General features: G+C 58.8%; 1 protein-coding gene across 6 annotated transcripts in view; it reads right to left on the bottom strand.

The window, feature by feature from the left end:
* Positions 1-860: 860 nt before the first annotated feature.
* Positions 861-22,753, bottom strand: part of BRD1 (bromodomain containing 1) — a 41,923-nt gene continuing 20,030 nt past the window's right edge. For 2 of the 6 annotated variants that reach the window (XM_073882599.1, XM_025882004.2), the window contains 10 exons: positions 20,393-20,524; positions 19,834-19,962; positions 19,115-19,427; positions 17,010-17,270; positions 10,846-11,343; positions 4,603-4,738; positions 4,095-4,222; positions 3,525-3,634; positions 3,068-3,222; positions 861-2,297 (listed from right to left, as the gene is read on the bottom strand). In XM_073882599.1, coding sequence (XP_073738700.1) covers positions 2,114-2,297; positions 3,068-3,222; positions 3,525-3,634; positions 4,095-4,222; positions 4,603-4,738; positions 10,846-11,343; positions 17,010-17,270; positions 19,115-19,427; positions 19,834-19,962; positions 20,393-20,524 — 2,046 coding nt within the window. In that variant the 3' untranslated portion in view covers positions 861-2,113. Of the gene's footprint in view, positions 2,298-3,067; positions 3,223-3,524; positions 3,635-4,094; positions 4,223-4,602; positions 4,739-10,845; positions 11,344-17,009; positions 17,271-19,114; positions 19,428-19,833; positions 19,963-20,392; positions 20,525-22,753 lie in introns of those variants that run through there. The other 4 variants (XM_025882005.2, XM_025882006.2, XM_073882600.1 and 1 more) reach the window with 4 other exon arrangements.

Here is a 22,753-nt window from a genome sequence, read left to right as displayed (position 1 = left end):
CCCTGGACAGCTGGGTCACCGCCGGCCCCGCCCAACCCCGGGTTTGGGCCAAAGCACAGCCATGTCCGGTGCGGGGCCAGCAGTGAGCTCGGTGCTGAATGCGCTTCCCAGGCGCTGCCCCCAGAGATCAAGGGGGCCCAGTCCTCTGCCTGACCAACCACCCCGCCCACCTGGGATCGAGTCAGCTCCCCTCCCAGGTGGCTGAAATCCTAGGCAAACAGGGACCAGCTGTTCCCCCCTTCCGGTGGGTGCAGAGTGGACTGCCCCCAGGTGACCCAGCAGAGCCCCAAGGGGACAGCATGTACCAGCCCCAGCGGGGGCCAGCAGGTGCCTCCCTGCCTGCATCTCCCTCTCCCCTTTCTCAGACGCACCCCTGATCCCAGCCCTGAGCCCTAAGCCCTCGGGGGGCCAGCCTAGCTTCTAAAGAACCCCTGAGACCAGCACCCCCCCGGGGGGGGCGGAGGGTCCGGTGCGGGTGGGGTCTGGGGCAGGGCCGTGCGGGAGCCCTGCACCCCTGCAGCCTGTCCCGGGTGACTGGTAATGCCCTAGGAGGCACAAAACTGCTCCAGTGGACGCCACTAATGGAAAGCTCACTCTGCTCAGGCTCCAGCAGCACCTCCTTCCAACCTCCGGTGTGACCGTGACCGGGTGGGAGGTACCACCAGCAGTCACCCAGCGCCAGGAGGAGGGCTGCCAGGTAGGTGCCCCAGCCGGAGGCCCGCGTGCAAACCCAGCTCCTTGCCCGGACCGAGCCTGCGCCTGGCCCACAGCGGCACCCCCACCACCAGCAGGCCCTCCGCAAGGGCGGGCACTCCTGGCAGAAACACGGCACATACAAAGCGTCTCTCAGACACAGGACAAGCTATCAAAGGAAGACGTTTTATTTTCAAGTTTCTATGGAGATGTTACAAACAATGGAGACTGAAGGGAGAAAAAAAACATTTAAAAAATTTTAAAACTACCAGTTTGAAATAAAAATATGATTAGGTAAAATAATAAATAATGCCATCCCATGACAACTTTAAGATGAAGGCATGTCGGGTGCCTCGATGAGCCGGTGGGGACAGGCTGCCGACGAGCCCGCCCAGTGCCCCAGTGAGGGAGGAATGAAGTGGCCACACCGTCCAAATCTTGACTTTATTTTTTAATATAAAAACCGCATTTTTGGAAACCCACCCTACCTTTTCCCCTAACATAATGCTTTACCTCTTAAAAATAAAAATAAAGTACTAATTCTATATACATCACATGTACCATACAAAAATGTATCCAAAGTTTCTATTGCTACCAAAGTGTTCTAAATTAAAACAAGTTACAGAAAGCCCCTCATTGTAAACAAAAGATTACAAGTTACAAAATCAAAGAACACACAGCCAGAGTCATTTACACAACCAACACATCCGGCTCCCAAAGCAAGTTGAATTTTTATGTGCCTGTATAAAAATGCATATCAATATACTTCTGCAAATTTATTTTTCATTATAAAGCAAATGAATACACTTTCTACAATAAATAATCCGCTGGGAGGCACACCCGTGGAAGGCCAGGGCGGACGGGCGGAGGCTGGAGGCGGGCGAGGACGGTGAGGACAGCGACACCCAGAGGACGCGCCCGCCCCGGCCTCACGGGGGCGGCGGAGTGTTTTTGGTGATTCGCAAGTGATGTACACAGCATAAATTTATTCTCCACCTCTTTCCACAAAGTACCATCAAAATAATGTCATTTTCTTTCTTAAAATACACATTTGTCATCGTAAATTTACATCCCGTCTTATTAAATAGTGGTACTCCGTGTAAAGAGTATGATTTACAAAATTATTAAACATTCAAAAGTCTTTAAAAAAAAGCTACAGATCCATGAAAGTGACGTGAGCAGCACCCTCCGGCCTGACCTGCGGGAGGCACAGACGAGTTCGGAAGACGCACCCACGCCGTTCACAGAGCGCCCAGACGGGGATGGTTTCACAGAGAACTTGGAAATAAAACCTGCCCTCCCCAGGGGAGGGAGAACGAAAGAACCAGGCCTAGAAATCAGAATAAGTTAAGTCTGGAACAATATACACGCATGTACAGCTTATCCACACTATGGACAAGGCCACGGGAAGGCGGACAGGTCAGTCGATGTCACTGAGGTCGCTGGTGGGCTCCCCGTGCACGCGGCTCAGGTGGCTCATGGCACGGTCGAAGGCGACCCTCACAGCCTTCCTGATGCTGGAGTTCCGCCCCTCCATCATCTTCAGTTTGTCTATGGTCTCGTCCATGCCCAGGGGGACCATTTTGGACTTGGGGAGCCATTGCCTTTTTGAGAAAGAGAAGAGGGGAACAGTAAGAACTGGACGCACGACCACCTGGCGGCTCCAAGACCCCCGGCCGGCAGGGCCATGCAGCAGCCACCAGCGCTCAGCTCCAGGGCCAGCCCCATCAGCCAGCCCTGACCAGCCTCGGGGCTACGGACCCGGGGGCACGGCCCGGCCCTCCTGCCGACCCTGGGAGGGGCTGGGGGCTCAGGGAAGGTGTGAAAATCAAGTCGTTACCACATCTCCTCCACAACACTTCCCAAGGGGCCACCGCATCCTGGAGGCTGGCGGGAGACAGGCACAGCCCACCAGCCTTCCACGCCTTTCCTGAGTGGCCAGGAGGGGCGGGCAGGCGGACCGAGCTGGGGGGCGGCCGACCAGCTCTCGGACTGGACAAGGGGGCACGTGCCTCCACCCGGTCTGCCCACGACCAGGTCACGGCGAGGAGACAGGAGGAGTGGTCATGGCTGCCACACAGCATGGCCAGCTGCACCCCCTCGGCCAGGCCTGCACAGCCACTCAGCGCCAAGGAGCACTTCACCGGCACAGGGAGCTTTCGGTATGGACACCGCCAACGTGCACCTCGTGAGCACTCAGGGAGAGAGCACGGGAGCCGAGCAACGTCGGGGGGCTCTGGGAACCCAGAGCACCACGTGGACCCACCGGGCCTGGTCAGCTGGCCGCGCAACCCCCACAGGACCCAGGAGCACAGAGCCGGCCCAACAGCAAGCCCAAGGCCAGTCCCTGTGCAGCCTGGGCACCTGCACTCACCAGCTTCTCTTGTTGTCAAAGAAGAGAACGAGGAACAGCTTCTCATCAGCCTTGGTCTGCATGTGCTCGCCTATCTTCAGCACGTCCAGCGGCGGGGCTGGGATGGTGACCCCGTTGTGGTGGCCAGGCACACGTGGCATCTTAGGGTCAATGATCTGTCAAGGGAGGACACGTGCAGGTCAGGTCTGAGGGCCCATCTGCCACGCCCCCGGAACACTCTCCTCGGGCTCCAACTTGAGGTGGCTTTTGAAGGAACGCTCACCCTGACACCCTGCACACACGTCCCTCGGCAGGCGCTCACAGGACACCCGTCCCGACAAAGGCAGCAGATGGCCCCCAGACTCAAGGCACAGGGCCACACTGCTCAGTACCCTGGCTCCCCAAGGGGTAGCCCCATGGACCCCCACAATGCACAGACCAGGGTCGTGGCCCCACAGCCCACTACCCCGAGGCTCACCAGGGCCGGATAGGAGGGGTAGCCACTGCACTTGGCCCACACGACTTTCAGAGGCTCGAGAACAGAGGCTGCAGCGTCCGTTGAAATCCACATGCTGTTCTGACCAACCTCTGGGCAGAGAAAGGAAGGACGCAGTGAGTCATCAGGAGGGCAGGGTGCCGAGCACGTCTGAGGCGACCCCTGCAGGAGCCCCAGCGAGAGCTACTCCCACCTGACCCCAAGCCCGGCCTGGCCAGCACCGGCCCAGCGGATTCCTCACACTCCGCGAGATGCTGAAATGTGGGGAACCGACAGGACTCCAGTCCCACATCTGGCTGCAAAGGACAGATGAGCGGGCGGCCTCCAGAGTCTCATGAACAGCAAACATTTGGAACTGAGTATTCCACACAAAAAATGATAAAGCGCAGGACGAAGCCATCCCTGCCGTTCCCACAGCACCCCTTCCCGTTGAGTGGCAGCCGCCCGGTCTGCGGGGAGCTCCCACGGACACGCTGGCAGGGAGGCCAGCTCGGCCCCGCCAGTAGAGCGGGCATCCACGTCACGGCCCGCGGAGAACGGGGCTGGACTCACCTGCAGCGATCCTGGCCGCCTTGGCATAGTTCCCGTTCTCGATGCAGGAGATCAGCTCGCTGCGGTCCTCCAGCGTGTGCCTGCGCACCAGGGCGGGCTTGCCCCGGCCACACTTGGGCGCGCTAAAACTTCAGGAGGAAAAGCAAAGCTGTGTCAGAAAGCGCTCCTTCCCCTCCGCTCCGTCTGCAGCCCAAGCCGGGCCCCGCAGAAGCCACACGGGGCAGACCGCACCCGACAAGCCAGGGCGTGCAGGGCCCCCAGTTAGAAAGAGGTCTCCGTAGGGCAGACGGGCAGGAGGCCTGCACTTGCCACCCTTCCAATCAGGGCATGACTTTGGGGGGAAAAGATAAACAGTTACGTTTCCCATTTCTGGTGAAACTCTACGAGGCAGATAAAGAGAACCCAGGAAAGGGCCCCTGAAGAGCAGGACACACGCACCCCCGGTGGGCAGGGTGGCAGGGACAGGGCAGGTGGGCGCGGGGCGGCAATCAAGCAGGGCTGTGCCCACCTCGAGTCGCAGAGCGGGCTGCTGCTGGAAGAGATGCTGGACTCCGAGGCGCAGCGTCGTCGGGGTGCGGCTCTCCTCCCCGGGGCGCCACCCAGCTCCTGCTCGGTCCGTGCGCCCCCAAAGCCATTGGTGAGACCTACAACACAGGCACACAGGTGCCTCAGGCCCACGTGCCGGGGGCCACGCTGCACAAGAGCGCTCCCCGTCCAAGGCCGCACAGCGTCGGGTCTGCCCCGTGCCCCCTGCCCCCGCAGCGCAGACAACACAGGACAGGCGGGGCACCTTCCGAGGCCAGAGCGCACTGGTCGGAACAAGGTTCTCCAAAGAGCAAGAATGTCTGCATAGGCTCCACGAAGGCAAAGCCAAGAGCATCCAGTTCTTCCTCCTTCCCAGATCAAAGGACTCTGCACTCGGGACGAGCCCCTGCCATGGGGGACGAACCGTGTCCGGAGGAGGCCCCTCACCACCACCACGAACAGGTTCACACACAGGAGCTTCGATGGGAATGGCAAGTCGAAGGAAACACGTGCACCTCAAAAACACTCGAGACACGAAAGCAGAAAATGCGCCCTCTCGAACCCCGACCACCCCGTGCCCCGCAGCGCCAGGACTCACCGGGGAAGCTACCCCTCCTGGTTCTCAAACCGTCTATGTAACTGAACAAGACGCAATTCATCCAGAATCATGGCAACTCTAAAAAGCCAAACCACTGCCCCCCCGACCCCACCCCGAAGAGCCCAACACCAGAACAGGATGGGGGGCAAAGGAGGGTGACCAGGGGTGCAACGGCTGGAGGGTCGCGCACATTTTTTTTTTCCCAAAAAGAATCTCATTCCCATGCTCAAAAAATGTTAAACCCAGTTCTTTAAAAGTTTTTTGGGGGTGGCCAGATTACAGGGTTTTCTCATCTGCTTTACACACTTTGTTCGTTCTCAGCGGCAAAGACGCATGTTAAGTGAGCGCAGTGAACTGACCGTGCTGGCGGCTAAGAAATAAACGCGCACGCAGCGGGCGAGCTTTGCTGCTTCAGGAACGGACCACAGCAACTCGTTTTCCCGAAGTAAATTCATCAGACATCCTGCTCCTTTTCTGTGGACTCAGCACCACAGGCTCTCAAGAGAAACGTAGTATTTTTCACTGCGGATCTAACCCACGTGCACCAGCAGTAACCGCAGCTGACTGGGGACGCTATGCTCGTTGACGGCATTTGGACATTTGTAGCCCACAAAGTACAGCAGCCGAGCAGAGGCCACGGGGCCGGGAGCCAGCTCCAGCCACGCTCACCAGCGGGTCAGGGGAACCGGGAAGAGTAAAGCAACGCCCAGGGTTCCCCCAGGAGCTGCAGAAGGCAACAGAGAGACCCCAACTCCGAGACAACCCGCCCCACCCAGGCACAAAGACAGAAGGACGGGGCCACAGTCCCACAGGCGCACAACCAGCATCCGACAGCAGCAAGGCCACGGAGCCACTGCCGACACCCTCGGAAGAAGCCCCAGCACATCACCCGACTGCCCCCGTGGCAACAGTCTAAGCAACAAGGACGTGCAGCCACAAAGCTGCTCTGCACAGGATCAACTTGGAGCTGGGGCCTGCTGACCCTGGATGGCCTCACTGGGCACCTGACAACCTTGACCTCCAGGCGCTGTCATCACTTCTGCCTGTGCCCTTCCCTGCAGAGCTGGAGCAGGCCGACCCGGGCAGGCGTGCGAGGCACCTGGGAAGAGCTCAGCCAGGGCCCCTCCCTGTCCACAACAGGCTCGGAGAAGCAAGAGAAGGCGCCAGTTCCAGGCCCCGGCCAAGGGCAGACTAAGGCCCGGCGCCTGTGCGGAAGCATCCGGGGAGGAAGGAGACCTGGCACCCATGTTCCCAAAACATGGCACGAGGCCTCCCTTGCGACCAGGAAGGCAGCACCGAGGGCATCTGCACCTGGTGCTCGGCAAGAACCACCTGAAGCCATGTTCCCCCATGAGACGCTAGGGGGGAAGGGTGAGGCTCCGTCTGAGAAAGGAGAGCGTGAGCATATGGCTCCCTCCACCTCCTGGGGAACTGAGAGGACATGCGTGTCCACAGCGCCTGGTTACACACACCGTTCATCTGTTACCCAAGAAACATCACCCAACAGGTGCTGACCAGCAGGCACCACAGACAAGCCCGGCCAGAGGAGGGGGCCAGAGGAGGGCCCCCCGTGCCGCCCAGCCCTCCCCAACGTCCTCGAGGTGGCCAGCGGCCAGGGCACCAGCCTGGGCACTCACCACCTCTCTGCCCCCACCCCGGCCCACAGGCTGCCTGTGCAGACAGACGCTTCCTGCCAGCCAGCTGCAGCTCAGGGAGTCCACGGCCCCGCCCTGGACAGCCCACAAGGAAACCCAGGTTCTGGGGGTCCGTGCAGAGATGGGCCCGCGAGCCATTTGCACAGGATATCCATACGGCCCCCGAGCCCCTGGCCGAAACCAAGTCCACACACCAACTTTTAGCAAACTACTTCAGAAAAAAATAATTTTTTCAACGCTGAACATCAAGTCAGTGTGCTGCAAGACACGAAAGACACAGGGGCCACGTGGGAAAGGCCGGTGCCCTCCAACACGAGAGCCGCGCTCTCCCCCAGAGCCTCTGTGCCGCGGCCCCGTCCCACCTCACGAGGACCTCCTCTGCCCCCACAGGCACGACACCTCAAGCCAAGAGGTGCCTGGCCCAGCCACTCCCCACCCCATCGAGGCCTTCCTGGGGCACACCTGGGCCACGTGGGGAGGGGTGTCCCGAGGGGCCTCCAGAGACAGCCGGTCAACAGCGTCAGAGCAAAGTCCTCAAGAAAGCTTCCTGAAGCCGCGCGCTCCACGGGGAACAGCTCACCCCCGCCAGGCGGTAAGAAGACCCTGGTCCCCCCCCGCCGCCCTGGGTGGTGAGGCCCACACCTGTCACACCCTCGCTGCTCCTTAAGGAACCTCCTGACTGGTGCCCGGCAAGAGGCAGAGAAGAAGGGTGGGCCGCGCTCACCGCCGTCCACCATGGGCCACGTGGTGTGGACACCAGTGCTCGGCCTGCCACCACCCAGGCTGCTGCCTGGCTCCCCAAACATGACGATCCAGGGCTGCACTCAGCCTCTTGAAGAGCTAGGGCCACCCGTTCTTTTGTTTATACATTTTTATTTGTGCTAGGCGATAGAACTGCATTTTTTGTGTGTGCATTTTTCAACCTTTTCATAAAAACACAGCAAGTGAAATCCCAACCACCCTGCTTTTGCCTAGACCGGCTCCTCGAAGCAGTGGCAGGGGCAGGGAGGCCCCCACGGGGTGCATGCAGCAGGCATTCAGCACGGTGCGCAGAGACAGAGCCGCCTGGCTCGCTCAGGACTCCCCAGGGCCGGCTGGCAGGAAGGGACACACAAGGGGAGAAGAGAGACCACGTAGAAACCCAGGAAAGAAAGATGCTGACAAGCAAGGGGAGGCATCAGTGTTCAGACGTCTTCCGGCTGTGCCGCACCCCGCGCCTGACCCAGGACAGTTCTGTGCCTGCTGAAAGCAGTCCACGTAAGTCATCTGTGGGGGCCGCGGACTCTCTGCGCCACCTGGCTCTAAAGCTGCCCTCGGCATCGTTCACACCTACCCACGGGGTCAGGATGGGCTGAGGAGGCATCCTGCCAGCAGCAGCCAGCTCAAGGAGGGGCACCGGGCGGCTCTCCAGCACCTATGCCGTTCCTCCCGTGGGCATCTGGCTCGGACTTACAGAAGGGGGTGGGCGGGGTGGGGCCCGTGTCCTCCACGTGGGCTTTGTGTTTTTGTTTGGAAGATGGCTGAACGGATGCTTCTAGCGTCCTCCACAACAATTACATGAAACACAAGGATGCTGTGATCTTTCTGCACTCCAGAACCACCGCTTAGCAGAGCTCCCGTCCAAGTTGAGTAAGAGAAAACAATTAGGATCCAAAGAGCGAGCTACCCAGCATGTTAGTAATTAAACTGAGAACCTGGAAAACAGCAAAAAAGCCATTTAGTCTGACTATGGGCGCCGCCAGACCAGCCTCCGCCCTGAGCAGCCTGAGGACGCACACGACTCCCTGTCTCTGTGTCTCCGTGTCTGTCTCTGTTTCTGTGCGTCTGTCTCTGCCTCACATACACGCGCGCGCGCGCACGCGATGCACACGCAGCAGGAGTCTCAAGAGCAGAGACCAGGAGCACAGAGGTTCCGGCCCAGCTGTTTGTTATGGGAAACAGACGAGCGTCGCGGAAAGGAGGAAGTGAGGAGACAGAGCGCGGGCTCCAGGTGGCGTGGCACCAGGAAGAGCAGGCTCAAGGGCTCTAACCCCGGCCCACTGGCACTTCCCACAGCTTGCGAGCAGGGAGGGCCCCCAGGGGCCGAGTGTCTCCAAATGAACGGATCTGTTTTCACTCTAACTTGGAAATCTTGCAGTGTGCGGTGGGACGCCAGAAAACCCCTACAAGGCAGAGCACACAGATGAATCTTTGGAAAAAGTGGAAGGCTCAGAATAGTTCAAGTCGTCAGATGGCGAAGACCACCCCTCGGAGTGAGCAATCCAGGGCGTGCAGAGAGCACCAGGAGGCTGAGGTGAAGTGGAGCCAGAAATGGGAGCCGGGACGGGCAGCAGGAGGCGGCGCAGCCCTCCGCCTGAGTGCTGAGCAGATCCTAGTGCTACTCAGACTCCCGGGCCGCTCAGGACAGCGTTAGGACTCATCATACATCCACTGTATCTACTGCCACTCTGGAACAAGAAAGCAAACACCCCCATGTCAGTCAGGTTCCTCCAGACGCACACCGCGGCCCGCTCACAGAAGCTCCTGCAGGACTCCGTCAGCACCAGAAACCTGCAAGACCCTCCACTCGGCTGCACACAAGTGGGGGGGGGGGGGGACATCATTTCCTACAAGGGCAAGGGTGCCCGAGGCCCCTAAAAGCGTGGCCACCAGGCTGCTGGTGGAGTCTCCCCGAAGGTGGGAGGCCCAGGGGCGCCACCGGCTACAGCACGACCCACCTGGCCGGGTGAGGGCCCCCGCCGGGCCCCAGGGACCCCCTCCTCCGACACCAGCTTTGCGGTGCACCAGTGCCGCGTGGGCCCCTGGCCAGCGCTGCCCTGCACCCGTGCCTCGGTCGGAGGCTCTGGCCCGGGGCCTGGAGCCTTGAACAACGTCCAAGCAGCTATGCCCACGGCACGACACGCTCTGGCTCACTCCTCGTGCGGTGACCGGACCTCGGGGCACGCACACAACACGCACAGTCTTTCCCGAAGCCTGGCTAAGACAGACCGCAGTGCAGTCTGAGGAGACTCGCAAGCGCTGAGACGCGCTCCGTCTACAGCCTATGAACCCCCCGCGCAGCTTCACGTTACTCGGAAACAAAAAAGAGGCTTTAACCCATCAAAGTAGAAGCACAAGAACAAAGAATTTCTATAAAATTAAGTGACGGTACACAAGTTTTCCAGACGTTAAAAGAACACGCAGAAGAAATTATCCGGGCAACACAAGGAATCGCGCGTTAGCTGCGGTGCAGGGAGCGCACGCCGGCGAGAAGGCCGCCCTGCCGAAACGCGCTCCCGGGCGTCCCCGGGACAGCCGCCGCCCCAGGCCTCCATCCGCGGCGAGAACCCGGGGGACGCACACGTCCGACCGCACCACCAGGAGGAGGTGCCAGAGGCACAGCCATCGCTGGGCGAACCGGGAACGACGAGCAGTCGTGCCCGTCTGGCGGCTCTCACCGGGAGCTGAGAAACAGGCGGCCTCCCGCAAGCCCCGCTCGGCGCGAACCCCGCCACGACGCTGCGGCTGCCCCAACGCGCGTTCGGGAGCCTCCAGGACAGGCGCGGCAGCGAGCGACAGGCAGGCGCTGGTGTTGCTTCGGCAGCTCCCGGGCAGGGAGTCACCTCAGCACCACAGCCAGAGCCACACAGGACAGCGAGGGACCGTCACCATGCTCTCAATCAACGGCGCCGTGTGGCACCGCAGCCCCGAGGCAGACCCCCTCCGAGCCCCGGGCCCGCGCCACCGGGCGGGCTCCCAGAGCCAGACGCGGCCGCTCACGTGCCAGCCGCGGAGCGCGACGCAGCGCCCGCGCAACACGACCCCGCCAGGCCGGCCCGGCCCCCGGCCCCCGGCCCCCCTGCGGTGGCGCCACCTCCAAAGGAACGCCGCAGCGGCCCCTGGACCGTCCTCTGCCAACCGCGGCTGGGCCGGCGCCCGGCACCTCCGCCGACACCCCTGGAGGAGAGAGAACACGGCGCTGCGTGGCATTTACCTGTGTCCAGGCGCTTTCCCGGGGACCCCTCCTCCACCTCAGAGTCGCCGCAGGTGCTCCGCGACCTTTTTCTTGGCTGCAGAAGAGTCTCCAACCTCGGAAGGACTACAGACAAAAAGGTTTTGGTCCCTAGCTGAGGAGAAGTTGGCTGGGTTTCAGTGTTCTTGGCAGACTTTGGGGGGCTTACACTTTTCGATTTGCAGAAGAGAACAGAAGTGCGTCTGTTTACATCGCTTGCTGGCTCCGCCACCGCGGAGGCCGCCGCCGCCGGCGCATCGCCACTACTGGCGAGGGTGGGCTCTGGAGGGTGTCCGATTACCAGTGCGCTCTGAGTGCAAGTGCTATGTGATTCATTATCAAATGTGACTCTTTTGAATAGTTTACTCTGCTCTGGGTTGAGTTCTACTGGTTTGAGGGTTGGTGGTTCTGAATTAGTCTCCGAGTTTGAAGGAAGAGGTAATGCATCTGATGGTTCAAGTTTAGGGGGAGATTTATCTCCTGAAAAAATTATAAATAAAGTGATTTTTGAAAACTGATAATTATAAAATCTATTATAAAACTTACTATAAATGTGAAGTCCACCAAAATACTAATTCAATTAAGGAAACAAAGCATCACACATACTGTCTGCAAGCAGTGAGGGGCCGCAGCAGCCCGGGCCCGGGGCCGTCGGGGACACTGTGTGCACTTCCCTAACACCAAAAACTGAGGTGGCCTGGCGCCCGGGCTCCAGGTGCGCAGGTGTATCAAGTTACTCTCTGAAAACGACTGTCGAGGATTTCCTCCACATTCGCCAATATTAACACATCATTCCAGTTCATGACAATGTCTGCAATCAACCATTCACTTACCTTGAGGAAGAAAAATATTTCACATAACTAGGGGGGCTAACCGGGCATTCCCACACAGCCCTGACTTGGGCCATACGGTCAGCAAGCAGGACACGAGCATGTAAATCTGACTTCTGACCAGGGTGTTCTAGGTTGATGGTAAGGCCCACCTGATGAGTGGCAGGTGGCTGTGAATGTCTCACGGGAGCAGGAAAACCTCCCACTCGGTTCTCCACCACCCTCTATGCCACGCCCTGAAATGTTATAATGTAGATTCTTTCTCTCGAATCTGACTTTGAAAATAAAAAGTCTTTGGAAGAAGACTATCTTTGCCTCATTTAAAAGGCTTCTTAAAACTATTAACATAAAAACGACCTCTGAAGACCCACGGAACAGAGCTTTATCCCAAAGCCCAGAGAGGAGGTCCTCCAGGGACCAAGCGGGCTGGTCGTGCAAGGGTGCAGCCCTCGGGGACAAGCCACTGCTTTGGGCTACATGTGATATAAAAAAAAGAATAACAATTGAAATGACCCTAAGTGGTATATACATCCTAAGTACAGTTCTTATTTTATTAAATCTGCAAACTGCCCCAAAACCGCGTAAAAAGACATAAGAAGGTAGTATTTTAACTCCGGTCATTTTGAAAGTGGAAACTTTGCACAGCTCCTGGGTCCCACTTACATCTCAGAGCAAATGTCCTGAGAATTCTCCCTAAGGAACATGAGAAGGAGCCAAGCAAGGCTCAAGCCGCCCAACCGGCGGTGGCTCCGCTCGTCCCAGACACAGCCCTGCTTGGCAGTGTTGGCAATGCCCCTCGAAGCCGGACACGACACGTCACAGGGGGCCCAAACCCTGAGGGAGGGTTTCCTCAGCAGAGGCCACATAAGCGTCTGCGGCAGATAGGACACAAGTCCTCCCGTGCCCACGCCCCCCGCCACGGCTGCACCACTGCCTGAGCGGACCGTCCAGCATCCGTGATGCGGAAACACCGAACCACGAACCGCACTGACTGACACGGGGCAGAGTTCTTCCTGCCCGTCCCTTCAAGTCCCTAACGGGTTTAGGAAAATAACATTCACAAACCACCCAGGGAGACTGAGCAAATGAAAACTGGAGAGCATGAAGAGCTGCTGCTGCTGCTGCTGGGAGGCTTTTCCAGGAACACCGAGGCCGAGCGGGCACTCGCCTCCGCAGCCCGCGTGTGAGGAACCACCGCTTCCCCGAGCGTGGGCCTCAGTTCGCCGCCTGCCTCTTGTGCCCGCCTCTGGCCTCTCCCTCAGGCCCCCACGCCGGGCTCCCATCCTGACCACTGCACCAGGAGTCCTGCCCCAATCCCTGCGGCCAGCGTGGGGTCGCAGCCATGGCCAGCAGTCCGCCTCCCGCTTAGCCAGCTGGGCCTCAGCAACACCAGGCGGTGGCCACTAGAGCCCGAGGGAGCCCCTCCCTCCAAGGCTCTCCTGAGCCTCCTCCTCACATGCCCTGTCCACGCTCCCACCTCAGACTCCTGTCCTGGCTCAGCCCCCCAAGCCTGCCCATCCCTGTCTGGGCAGCCAGCTGCCAAGGCGCCCACATCTCTGGCCAGGTACACAAGGCCCCGGACCCCCAAGGTCCACACACACCTTCTCCTACATTTCATGCTCAGTCCACAGAGGGCTTTCTCCTGCCCTCACATCCCTCAAGGGGAACAAAGGTGAAGACGTCATCAGAGGGGCCTCCCCAACCCCTCCTTTTACCCAAAGGCGGCCTGTGGCACAGCCACAACCGCTCTGCCTGTCCAACATCCCCACTCTGCGGTCGGCCTGGGCAGCTCACTGGAAGCATTTCTGAGGCATGACGGGGCGGGAGGATGGGGGCTACTCAGGTGACCAGGCGCAAACCACCGCCACCACCAGCTGCCACACCACAGGGGTTGCTGGAACCCTGGGCCTCGCTCTCCTCATCCATAAGAAGAGAAAAGAGCAGGGCGCCTGGGTGGCTCAGTCGCTGAGCGTCTGCCTTCGGCTCAGGTCATGATCCCGGGGTCCTGGGATCGAGCCCCGCATCGGGCTCCCTGCTCAGCAGAGAGAAGCTTCTCCCTCTCCCACTCCCCCTGCTTGCGTTCCCTCTCTCGCTGTGTCTCTCTCTGTCAAATAAATAAAATCTTTAAAAAAAAAAGGAGAGAAAAGAGTGCCTCTGCCTCTCGGTGAACCCGGTGGCTGTGCCACTGTGCCCGTCAGCCAGCAGCCCCCGCTGCCCGGCCCTTCAGGGCAGGTGTGCCCAGTCGGGGCCCTGAGCTGAGACCACACTAGAACCTAATACACAAACGTGAACGTTCTTGTGAAAAGTCACTAGCTGCTAACAATCATGTCATTTAAGTGCATATGAGAAATGCTCTATTACATCAAAGTCCAAAATTCCACTCCCTCACAAGAGCAACACGGTTCCCCGTACAGGATCTGAAACTAGCTCCTCTAGAAAATCCAAAGAGGCAGTTCCGTCTACAGATCAGCCACTCGCCAACTACACCGACTGAATGCGTCCACAGCAAAGCCACAGAGGAAGAACTTGGGCAGGCTCCAGCACGAGGCATCGGCCTCCTGTGACCCCCCGAAAGCACGCTGTCTCACTACCCCTGCCTCAGCTTCCTCCTCACAATCCTCGAAGGAGAAAACAACACCTATGCACACTGCAGACTAGGCTATCTTTTATAAACAAGAAACGTGACAGACAGGGTCCTCTCCCGCTCCAACGGGACCAGCCAAACCACAGCTCTCGGCTGCACTGGACTACAGCAGGCCTAAGGGGGCCACGGCGGGGGCCGGGGGGGGGCCTGAGGGAGCCTGAGGGAGGGTGAGGGAGTGGCCTGAGGGAGCCTGGGGGTGGGGGCCGAGGGAGTGGCCTGAGGGAAAGACAAAGGCACGGTCCTGAAACGCGAGAACAGAGCTCCAAGCACAACCTAAATCCCAGGGACTGGACGGGAGAGGCCTGGCCCATGACTCGGTGACGGCACCCTGCACCCTGCCGGCCCACGGCTCGCCGTTCTCACAAAGCCACCTGTCACATGACTCTGCCCCCAATCAGTCAACTGGGACCAAACTTCGGGTAGAAGCAGAGACTAAGCTCTCTGAGGACGGACACACCGGGCACCTGCAGGCAGCTGTGACTGGGTCACCCAGCCCCGCACGTCAGCCCGGAGAACCCCCGGAGCACTGCAGACAGAGCAAAGACAGGAGCACTGGCCCCAACCACAGGGGTGAAGGGCCACCATCAGAGCAACACCCCGGGGTCTCCCTTCAGAGGCGGCACGTCGGCGGGGCCGACCCAACCGTAGCCCCTGTTCAGTCACAAAAGAGACAGCGTGCTGAGAGGTAAGGATCACGTAGCAGTCAGGCGTCCTCAGCTTTCAGAAGATTCTTGGCCCTTGTCCTGCAAGAAGGATCACGAGCTCCTTTCCTCGCTAGCTCCTGGCTGTCTTTGTCAACCTTCATGAGATGACACCCCACCTCCCACCTGGAGGTCCCGCTGCTGCCTCAGGGCCTCCCTGAAGGCTGCCTTCACCTCCCCTGCACCACTCCCACCAGCCGCCAGTGAAAGGCCCTCTCCATGTGGATTCTAGTCCGTCTTTTGTCAGATCTCCCTGCTGTCTTCATTCCAAATGACCCCAGCGCCTCAGAACAGCAGATGTGGGCTGGAGTGGGGGGTGTCTGCCTGGCGGGGAACCTGAGCTGCAAGAAGACTGGGGACAGACACTGCGTCCAGACAAGCCCCCCTGGCCCAGCCCCCGTCGACGACGGTCAATGACTGGTTCACAAGCTTTCCCCAAACTCCCTCTTTTTGGAGCAAATAACGTACAAAGAGCGGTTTTCCCACAAAGAGAAAAAGATCAGCTCAGCCAGAGTGTCAGCTCAGGCAGCGGGAGGGGACTGGACCAGACAAAGGTGTGCCTCCCACTCCAGGCCTAACAGCTGGGGCCACCCTGGACCCCAAGGACCATGAAGGTGCAAACAGGGGGCAGCCAGCATCAGAGCCTGTAAGAGCAGGTGCTCTTTAGAACAGAACTGTCCAGGGGCGCCTGGTGGCTCAGTCAGTTGAGCGTCCAACTCCTGATTTCGGCTCAGGTCAGGATCTCAGGGTAGTGAAATCGAGCCCCATGTGGGGCTCTGTGCTGGGCATGGAGCCTGCTTGAGACCCCCTCCCTCCCTCACTCAAAAAAAATAAAATAAAATAAAAATAAAGAACACCAAAACTGTCCTTCCTTCCCCACTGAAGCCTCTCCTCTCTTCCTATCACCCAAAAGGGAGGTTGTTCTAGAGTCTGCATCTCACACTAGGGAAGCCTAGTCACAGACACCGTGAACCGAACGAGGAAAAGCTGCACAAACAATTCTGAGTTGTACGCACAGGAGGTCACTTCCCATAAGAAAGGCTCAAGGGCTGTAGCTCTTGTCTCCAGCAGCAGGAACCACACGAGCAGTGACACGGGAGGACTGGGCTGTGGCTGCACCGCCGAGCACCCACACAGGGAACACGGCAGGGCTGCCACGCCGATACGGATGCCCACAACGAGTTACTACTCTTACTGTTCTAGTGTGGACGTGCCGGGAAAAAACGCAGACTACGAGGCAGACTGCCGGCAGTGTGGCGGGGAGGAGTCCTTCTCTTCCGTGAAACTAAAATGTGTGGACTCTCTACCAAAACTAAGAGAGCCATCTTCTACCAGGTTCTCTGGGCTCCAACAACTGGGCTACAGTGCCCCCCCGACAGTCCGTGTCCCGAGCACAAGGCCCGCCACCTGCGGCCACCGGCGGCCACCAGCAGTTTCCGTCAGCACTGGGCTTCCCTGGGGTTCCCTCGGGGCGGGTGGGTTTCCTCTCCTCGTTGACTTTCTACGCACAGACACGTACTCGATGCCCAGCTCCTCTCCCAGACACGCACCCCAGGAGAGGTCACCAGCTCTCGCTGCTGTGCACGTAACGTGTCGGGACGCCCAGGAGGCAGCTCCACATCAGATCCCTGCTCCCTGGTGACAGCTGTGTCACCGGCCACCCTTCGGACATCAGAGAGGAGCATTCACGTGACGGGGGCATCCCAGCCTTTTCGAGAGCTGATGTGACCAGCAAAAACCATCCCTCTTGTCCCATAAGCCACGTCTACTGGACGGTGAACGAGGTCTAAACCACGCTTTTCAAATAGTGTTTCAAGAACTTGAGAAATAAAGTCTTATCCTGTGTCTAAAACTTTGTGACTGTTTGAGTGCCACGATGCAGCAGGGACGGCACCCCACTGTGACAGGAAACAAAAGCCCGGTGGGGGCTCCAAGGGGGTCAGTTAGGACCGACACTCAGCACGTGCTTACCTTCCTCCCCCGTCTCCTGCCCCAGCTGAGCACCTTCCTCTTCAAAGCTTCCAATACCTGATTCCGCAGGCGGGGGCTGGCTGTGCTGCTGGCTCAGTTTGTTTCGAAGGACAGCAATCTCCTTTCTCAGGAGCTTGGCCCGCTTGCTCCGAGACCCACTGGACTTCATGGCGCACGTGAGGTCCAGCTTGTCCAGCAGCTCTCGCAGCTGCTCCTCCAGGACCATGTGGGCCCTGTTGGCCGGGTTCAGCAACCTGTCCACTGGAGTCAAAGGACACTTTGTCAGTCATCTACCACGCTGCCCCCGAGACCACCTCACTGGCATCGGCCCTGCCCGCGGGAGCCCCAAATGCCCTCCACGCTCACTGCAAACCCACGACGGGCCGCTGCCACAGGGAGACACACTTTCACCCAGTGGGCGTCAGGACGCGCCTGCAGGGAAGTTTCTACGTCCACGGCGGGCCGGCCAGGCGCACGGGGACACGGTGCACTGAGGCAGGGCTAGCGCCTCTCCTTGTGTGCACCTGAACCAAGCCCCTCAGTGAGGACCAGTGGCCGGGCCAGAAGGCGGCACAACAGGACAACCCCCAAGGGAGGCACGCTCCACTGGCCACATGCACGGGGCCACCTGTACAGACAGGGCCTCAGGTCTGAGCCGGTCTCCAGACGCAGGGCACTGTGTGGCTTTACTAAAACTGAGCCACACGACGCGCAGATCATTCTCAACTTCAGGCATATTTACTATAAAAAACCCTAGCAACTTTCACTTAAGCAAAACAACAAAATTTATAAAACCCAAGTTACCTGAAATTAGTGAAAGGTGGCTAAGAAAGAAACAGCTCTTTCAAACTAAGACAAAACCAGGAGTGAGAGAGATGGGAGAGAAGGTGGAAAGAGACAGAAACCACAGCACAACCACCAGGAGCGAGTGACACCTTCCTCCAGAAACAAGCGTTTACTAAAAGCATCTGTGCTTTTCACAGAGGAGTGAGACACTAGTATCGCAAACTAAGTAAGAATGCTTAAAACCTAACGGCCTGGCTTACATCCATACTGTCTCTAACAAAATTTCACAAATAACAGCCTCAAAAACGTGCAAATAAACAAAACTGTGTCATTTGAAGGCCCCTCAGATCTTTACCCTTTAAGCAGATGAGGGACAGCTCTGTGTGCACCACCCACCAAGAGGCAGGCCACGGGCCTTGGCACAGCATGGACGAAGGCAGCCAGGGGCCATGCGGACTGAGTGGGGACGGAAGGAGGAGCACCCGCTGCCCGGAACATGTGCTCCGCCGGCTCCGCCATCTCCCCGCACAAACACGGAAAAAATTAATTAAGACTGCTCATCCTTGAGTTTATCCCTAGTGAAAACGTGGCTGCTGGACTTTACGGAGGAGGCCCCACAGCGACCCATCTGCCCATGTCCTCAAAGCCCACAAGCCCCTTCCTGTTCCAGGGAGGCTGCACGGTGGCCAGAGCGTCGTGGCCAGGGCAAGGCACAGGGAAGGCAGCCCCCACCCGTCTCCAAGGACAGGAACAAGCGAACAGACCTCTGTGCCCCAGCTGAGAGGCACGTGGTGGCACTCGGACGGCTGCAAGGCCAGAGTCCGGGGCGGCTGGGCACACGCCCACTCCTGGGGCCTTCCCTCAGCCACAAGACATCATTGGAAGTGGATTAAGACCCACCCAGAATGTAGCCACCAACTAAACTGCTTCTTGGTCTGTATCATTCAGACCCAGGCTGTCCCCTACGGGGCCACTGCTCACGTGTTGTCTCCAATGGGTCCCTGAAACACGCCTGGTCTCAACAGAAACGTGCTAGGAGTATAAAATACATGCTGCATGGCAAAGAAAAATTAAAAAAACAATGGAAAACATAATCAGTAATTTTTACGGTGATTATGTGTTAAAAGCACCGTATGTTAGGAGTGCTGAGTTAAAGATATAACGTCTTTAAAGTAAATTCCTTCTCTTTCTTCATGAGACTACCGGAAAACGTACGGTCACACGTGCGGCTCGTGTTCTAGTCCCACTGGGCCATGCGGACGAGGTCTGCGGGCAAGAGCGTGCTCCCACCTGGGCCTGTGCTCGGGGCTGGTGCTTACCGTCGTCCCAGGAGAAAGGCCGCCGGGGGGCCGCAGCAGGCCGCTCAGGCAGGTGCATCCCCGAGGCCTCCTCGAAGCCGATGCTGTCCGCCTGGCGCCTGGCCTGCCTCAGAACGACACCGCCCTGATCGCGCAGCCTCACGGCGGCTCTATAAAACACCGTGTCCTTGGCGTTGTACTTCATGCAGTTATCTACAATGAGATTAAAATCCTCCTCAAACTCAGTGAGGTGTCTATACCCTTGAGCTTCTAACCGTTTCCTCATTGTGGCAAAGTCCATGGGATGTTTAATGTGATCCAAATAATCTGGTACCTAATTTCAGGGAGGAAAAATAAGCATTTACAAACAAAGGACTCTTATTCGTTCTATATAACCCCATACACCCGCTACTTAACGAATGAGACGCGCCACACGCACACCCCACATCCTGCCGGGGGCCCCTCTGACTCAAACTCCTTAAACCGAACACACAGCAACTGGTGCACTCCCCTGTGCACTCAGCCGTCCACGGACAGCTTCTCTCTAAGAGGGAACTCTGGCCTCTCATTTCCACTACTTTACAGTGAAATCTATCACTTTTACAACTTAAAAGGAAACGTGTTAAATAAAAATGGAACACTAGGAGACAAGTGATTGCACCCCTGTAACTAGTGAACGGTTACTACTTAAGTAGCAGAGTGAGCCCCGTCCCAAGCGAGCCGAGCGTGTGAACACTCACCTCCTTCAGGCTCACCGGCTGGGCAAATATCCGAGCCGGGTCCTTCTCCTGCAGCTGGTCGAGGACAGAGCGCAGCAGCACCGTGAGCGGGGTCAGCCGCAGCTCCAGGGCCATCTGCTCCACCTTCACCTGCAGGACATGGCACCTGGCTGTAATGCTCACCAGCGAACCTCTTGGAAAGGCTGCACTCCTGCCCGCCCGCGCCACCCACAGCCCCTCCAAGTGCCCGCGTCAAATGCTCTGGCACACTCCGTCTCAGCTGCTACCCCACCACTGCCCAGCGCCTCTCTCCACGCACCACACACGTGGCACCCCCTGCAAACGCCCACCACGTGCCGGCCATGCTCCCCTGCATGGCGCCCCCAGCCTCCTTCGAGACAAAAGTCAACGTCCCCCCTCGTCCTGCTGCCCGTGACCCTGGCCCTGGGGGGAGGGGGGAGGACGGGGGGAAAGGCGGGAGCAAGGTCCGCAGGTGCAGCCGGGTGCAGGCGCCCACGGGGGAAGCCCACGCAGGGTACCACCCCGCCCTCGGGATGCCCCAAGGGGCACGGAGCCTCACCTGCTCTCGCTTGAGCTTTTCCCGCTTGCGCAGGAGCTCAATCAGCAGACGCGCGCGCTCCAGGTCGTGCCGTAGTCGCTGCCAGTACTTTAGCTTCTCTTTGGCAGCTTGAATCTCCTCGTCGTTTTCTCTCTGACAAGAGGAATCCAGAGTCAGACAAAGAGCCACTCGAACCCAGAGCCGCCCGCAGAAGCCCAGCCAGGGCGCCGACCAGCAGGGCCGAGGAGGCCCAGAACAGACGTCCGCGTGCACGGACTCGCCCCGCGGGCTTGCTACGAGGTCGGCGTGCTCCGGACCCAAAGTGAGGGACAGCCATGCACCACGCACAAGCTCAGGGACTGGCGTCTTGACCCCGGCACAGGAGGAGCTCAGGTGAACGGGGCACTGTCGCAGGCCACGGCCTCCCCTCCTGGACACCGGGAATGGACGAAGCAGCCCGGGGAGCAAACACCAGGGACACGCCCACACCCAGGGGCTCTGAAATCGGCACACTTGGGGTCACCACTTGAGTGCCTCCTCCTTCCTTGGCAAAACACACGTGCCGCTGACCTCAACACAGCCCTTGACTGACCCACTTCCATTCTAGCGTTTTCAAAAATAAACATGCCATATGCAGAGAGCAAGCAGATGGTGGCCCCCTCCCAATGCACCTCGGACCGTGACGCAGGAAGAGCTGCTCTGTCCATGACACAGACACCGCTGAGCAGCCGAGGACGTCCCCACACGACGGCCAGAGAGACCTTCCCGGCATGGGGCAGCACACGAACTCCAGGAAATCACAACCCAAGGTCCCCCACGCTGGCGCAGCATCTGGACAGCCCCACAAAGGCCAGAGCCAGGCGCTGAGCACCCCCTGGGTCTGCACAGCGGCTGAAGCCCCTCTGCCCAACCACAGTTCCTGGGGCAGACCCAGTGCAGACGGTGGAGGATGCAGCAGTTGGGGCGCTCTTTCCTCTGCCCCTGAACCCCAACTCCGCTGGGATGCTCACATCTGTCCCCGTGCAGTCTTCCAACACGTGCCCGGGCCTCCTGATCACAGCAGCCCAGGACGCCTACTGCAAGTGCATGCGCACATGACCCTGGACCCAGAGAATGTCCCCACCTCTGGTGGCTTTACCTCACCGTTCTGCAGACACACACCTACAGCCTCGGGCAAGGCACTCACCGTCCAATTCCGGGACATACACCACACGCGTCAGATCCCCCTCTCTCTCTCTGGACGGCTCTGCCCCTAAGGTTTCCAGCCCACTGCACCCAGACAGAGCTGAAAACAGCACACCCGCCAGGCAGGGCCCCACCCCCAGGCACCCCTCACTCCCTGTGTCTCAATGCTGAGTACCTGGCAGGTGACAACTGCCGAGATTTGACCCTGTGGCTGTACACATATGGGGCTGTGACACAGTGCCCTCACTTCGAGGTCTGCGGGCAGAGTCACTGGTGAGGCTACCAAGACACCCCCCACCCCCAGCTATCAAAGGGATGGGAAGGCTGGGCCAGGGCCCCCGCTCCAGGCTCTCCCACTCCGCCAGTGCCAATCAAAAGAGCTTGTGTTAACGGTATTTAAAAATCTCAGGCACTGGGGTGCCCAGCTGGCTCAGTCGACTCCTGATCTGAGGGTCGTGAGTTCGAGCCCCACAGCGGGCATGGAGCCTACTTTAAAAAAAAAAAAAAAGAAAGAAAATTATCAAAGTCTCAGACAGTAAGTAGGCGTTAACAGTGACATCAGCTGTGTAAACATGGCCAATCAATACATTAAACAATAGATTTAGAAAACCAAATCACCCCAAAGCATCTGAAAATCCCCTTGTCCACTGGTTTGAATAAACACTCCGAAAACATCAACCAAAAGGACACCGAGCCTGGCAATTCCACAAAGCAGAAGGTGGTAGGTGCCCCCCACCTGCCGTGCTGCCCACAGTGCTCGCGCTCCTGGCTGGAAGACAGCGTGCACGGCCATGGAGGGTCGCCGGCAGGGCAGGACCCGACTCTGACGCTTCAGCAGCTTCATCAAGGCAAAAGGGCCTGAGTTTCCTGACTCTGCTGTTCAGAGAGCTTTATTTCCTCCATGAAAACCTACCCGGGAAGACTCCATGAAGTGAAAGAAAAGAAAAGTGGTTTCTGGTACCAAAAAGCTATCAGAAAAGAGAATTTTAGAAGACCATGTTTACACCTTCCACCTGGAAAACAGGAAGATGCTGGAGGGAGGGGACAGGGCAGGCCAGCCCGAGGAGGTGAGGACCCCAGCACATCCACCCGAGTCCCAGGACACTACCAAGGACTTAAGGCCCCAAGAGGCAGTGCTCCCTGCCCCTAAAAAGCAGGACACATGGAGGGGCCCAGCCCTGGGGCTGAACCTCACGC

This window comes from Callorhinus ursinus, unplaced genomic scaffold, assembly GCF_003265705.2.
Source record: "Callorhinus ursinus isolate GAN/ISIS: 27379988/994484 unplaced genomic scaffold, GSC_fseal_2.0 scaffold48, whole genome shotgun sequence".
Classification (NCBI taxonomy): domain Eukaryota; kingdom Metazoa; phylum Chordata; class Mammalia; order Carnivora; family Otariidae; genus Callorhinus; species Callorhinus ursinus.
This window is presented reverse-complemented; position numbering and strand designations above follow the sequence as displayed.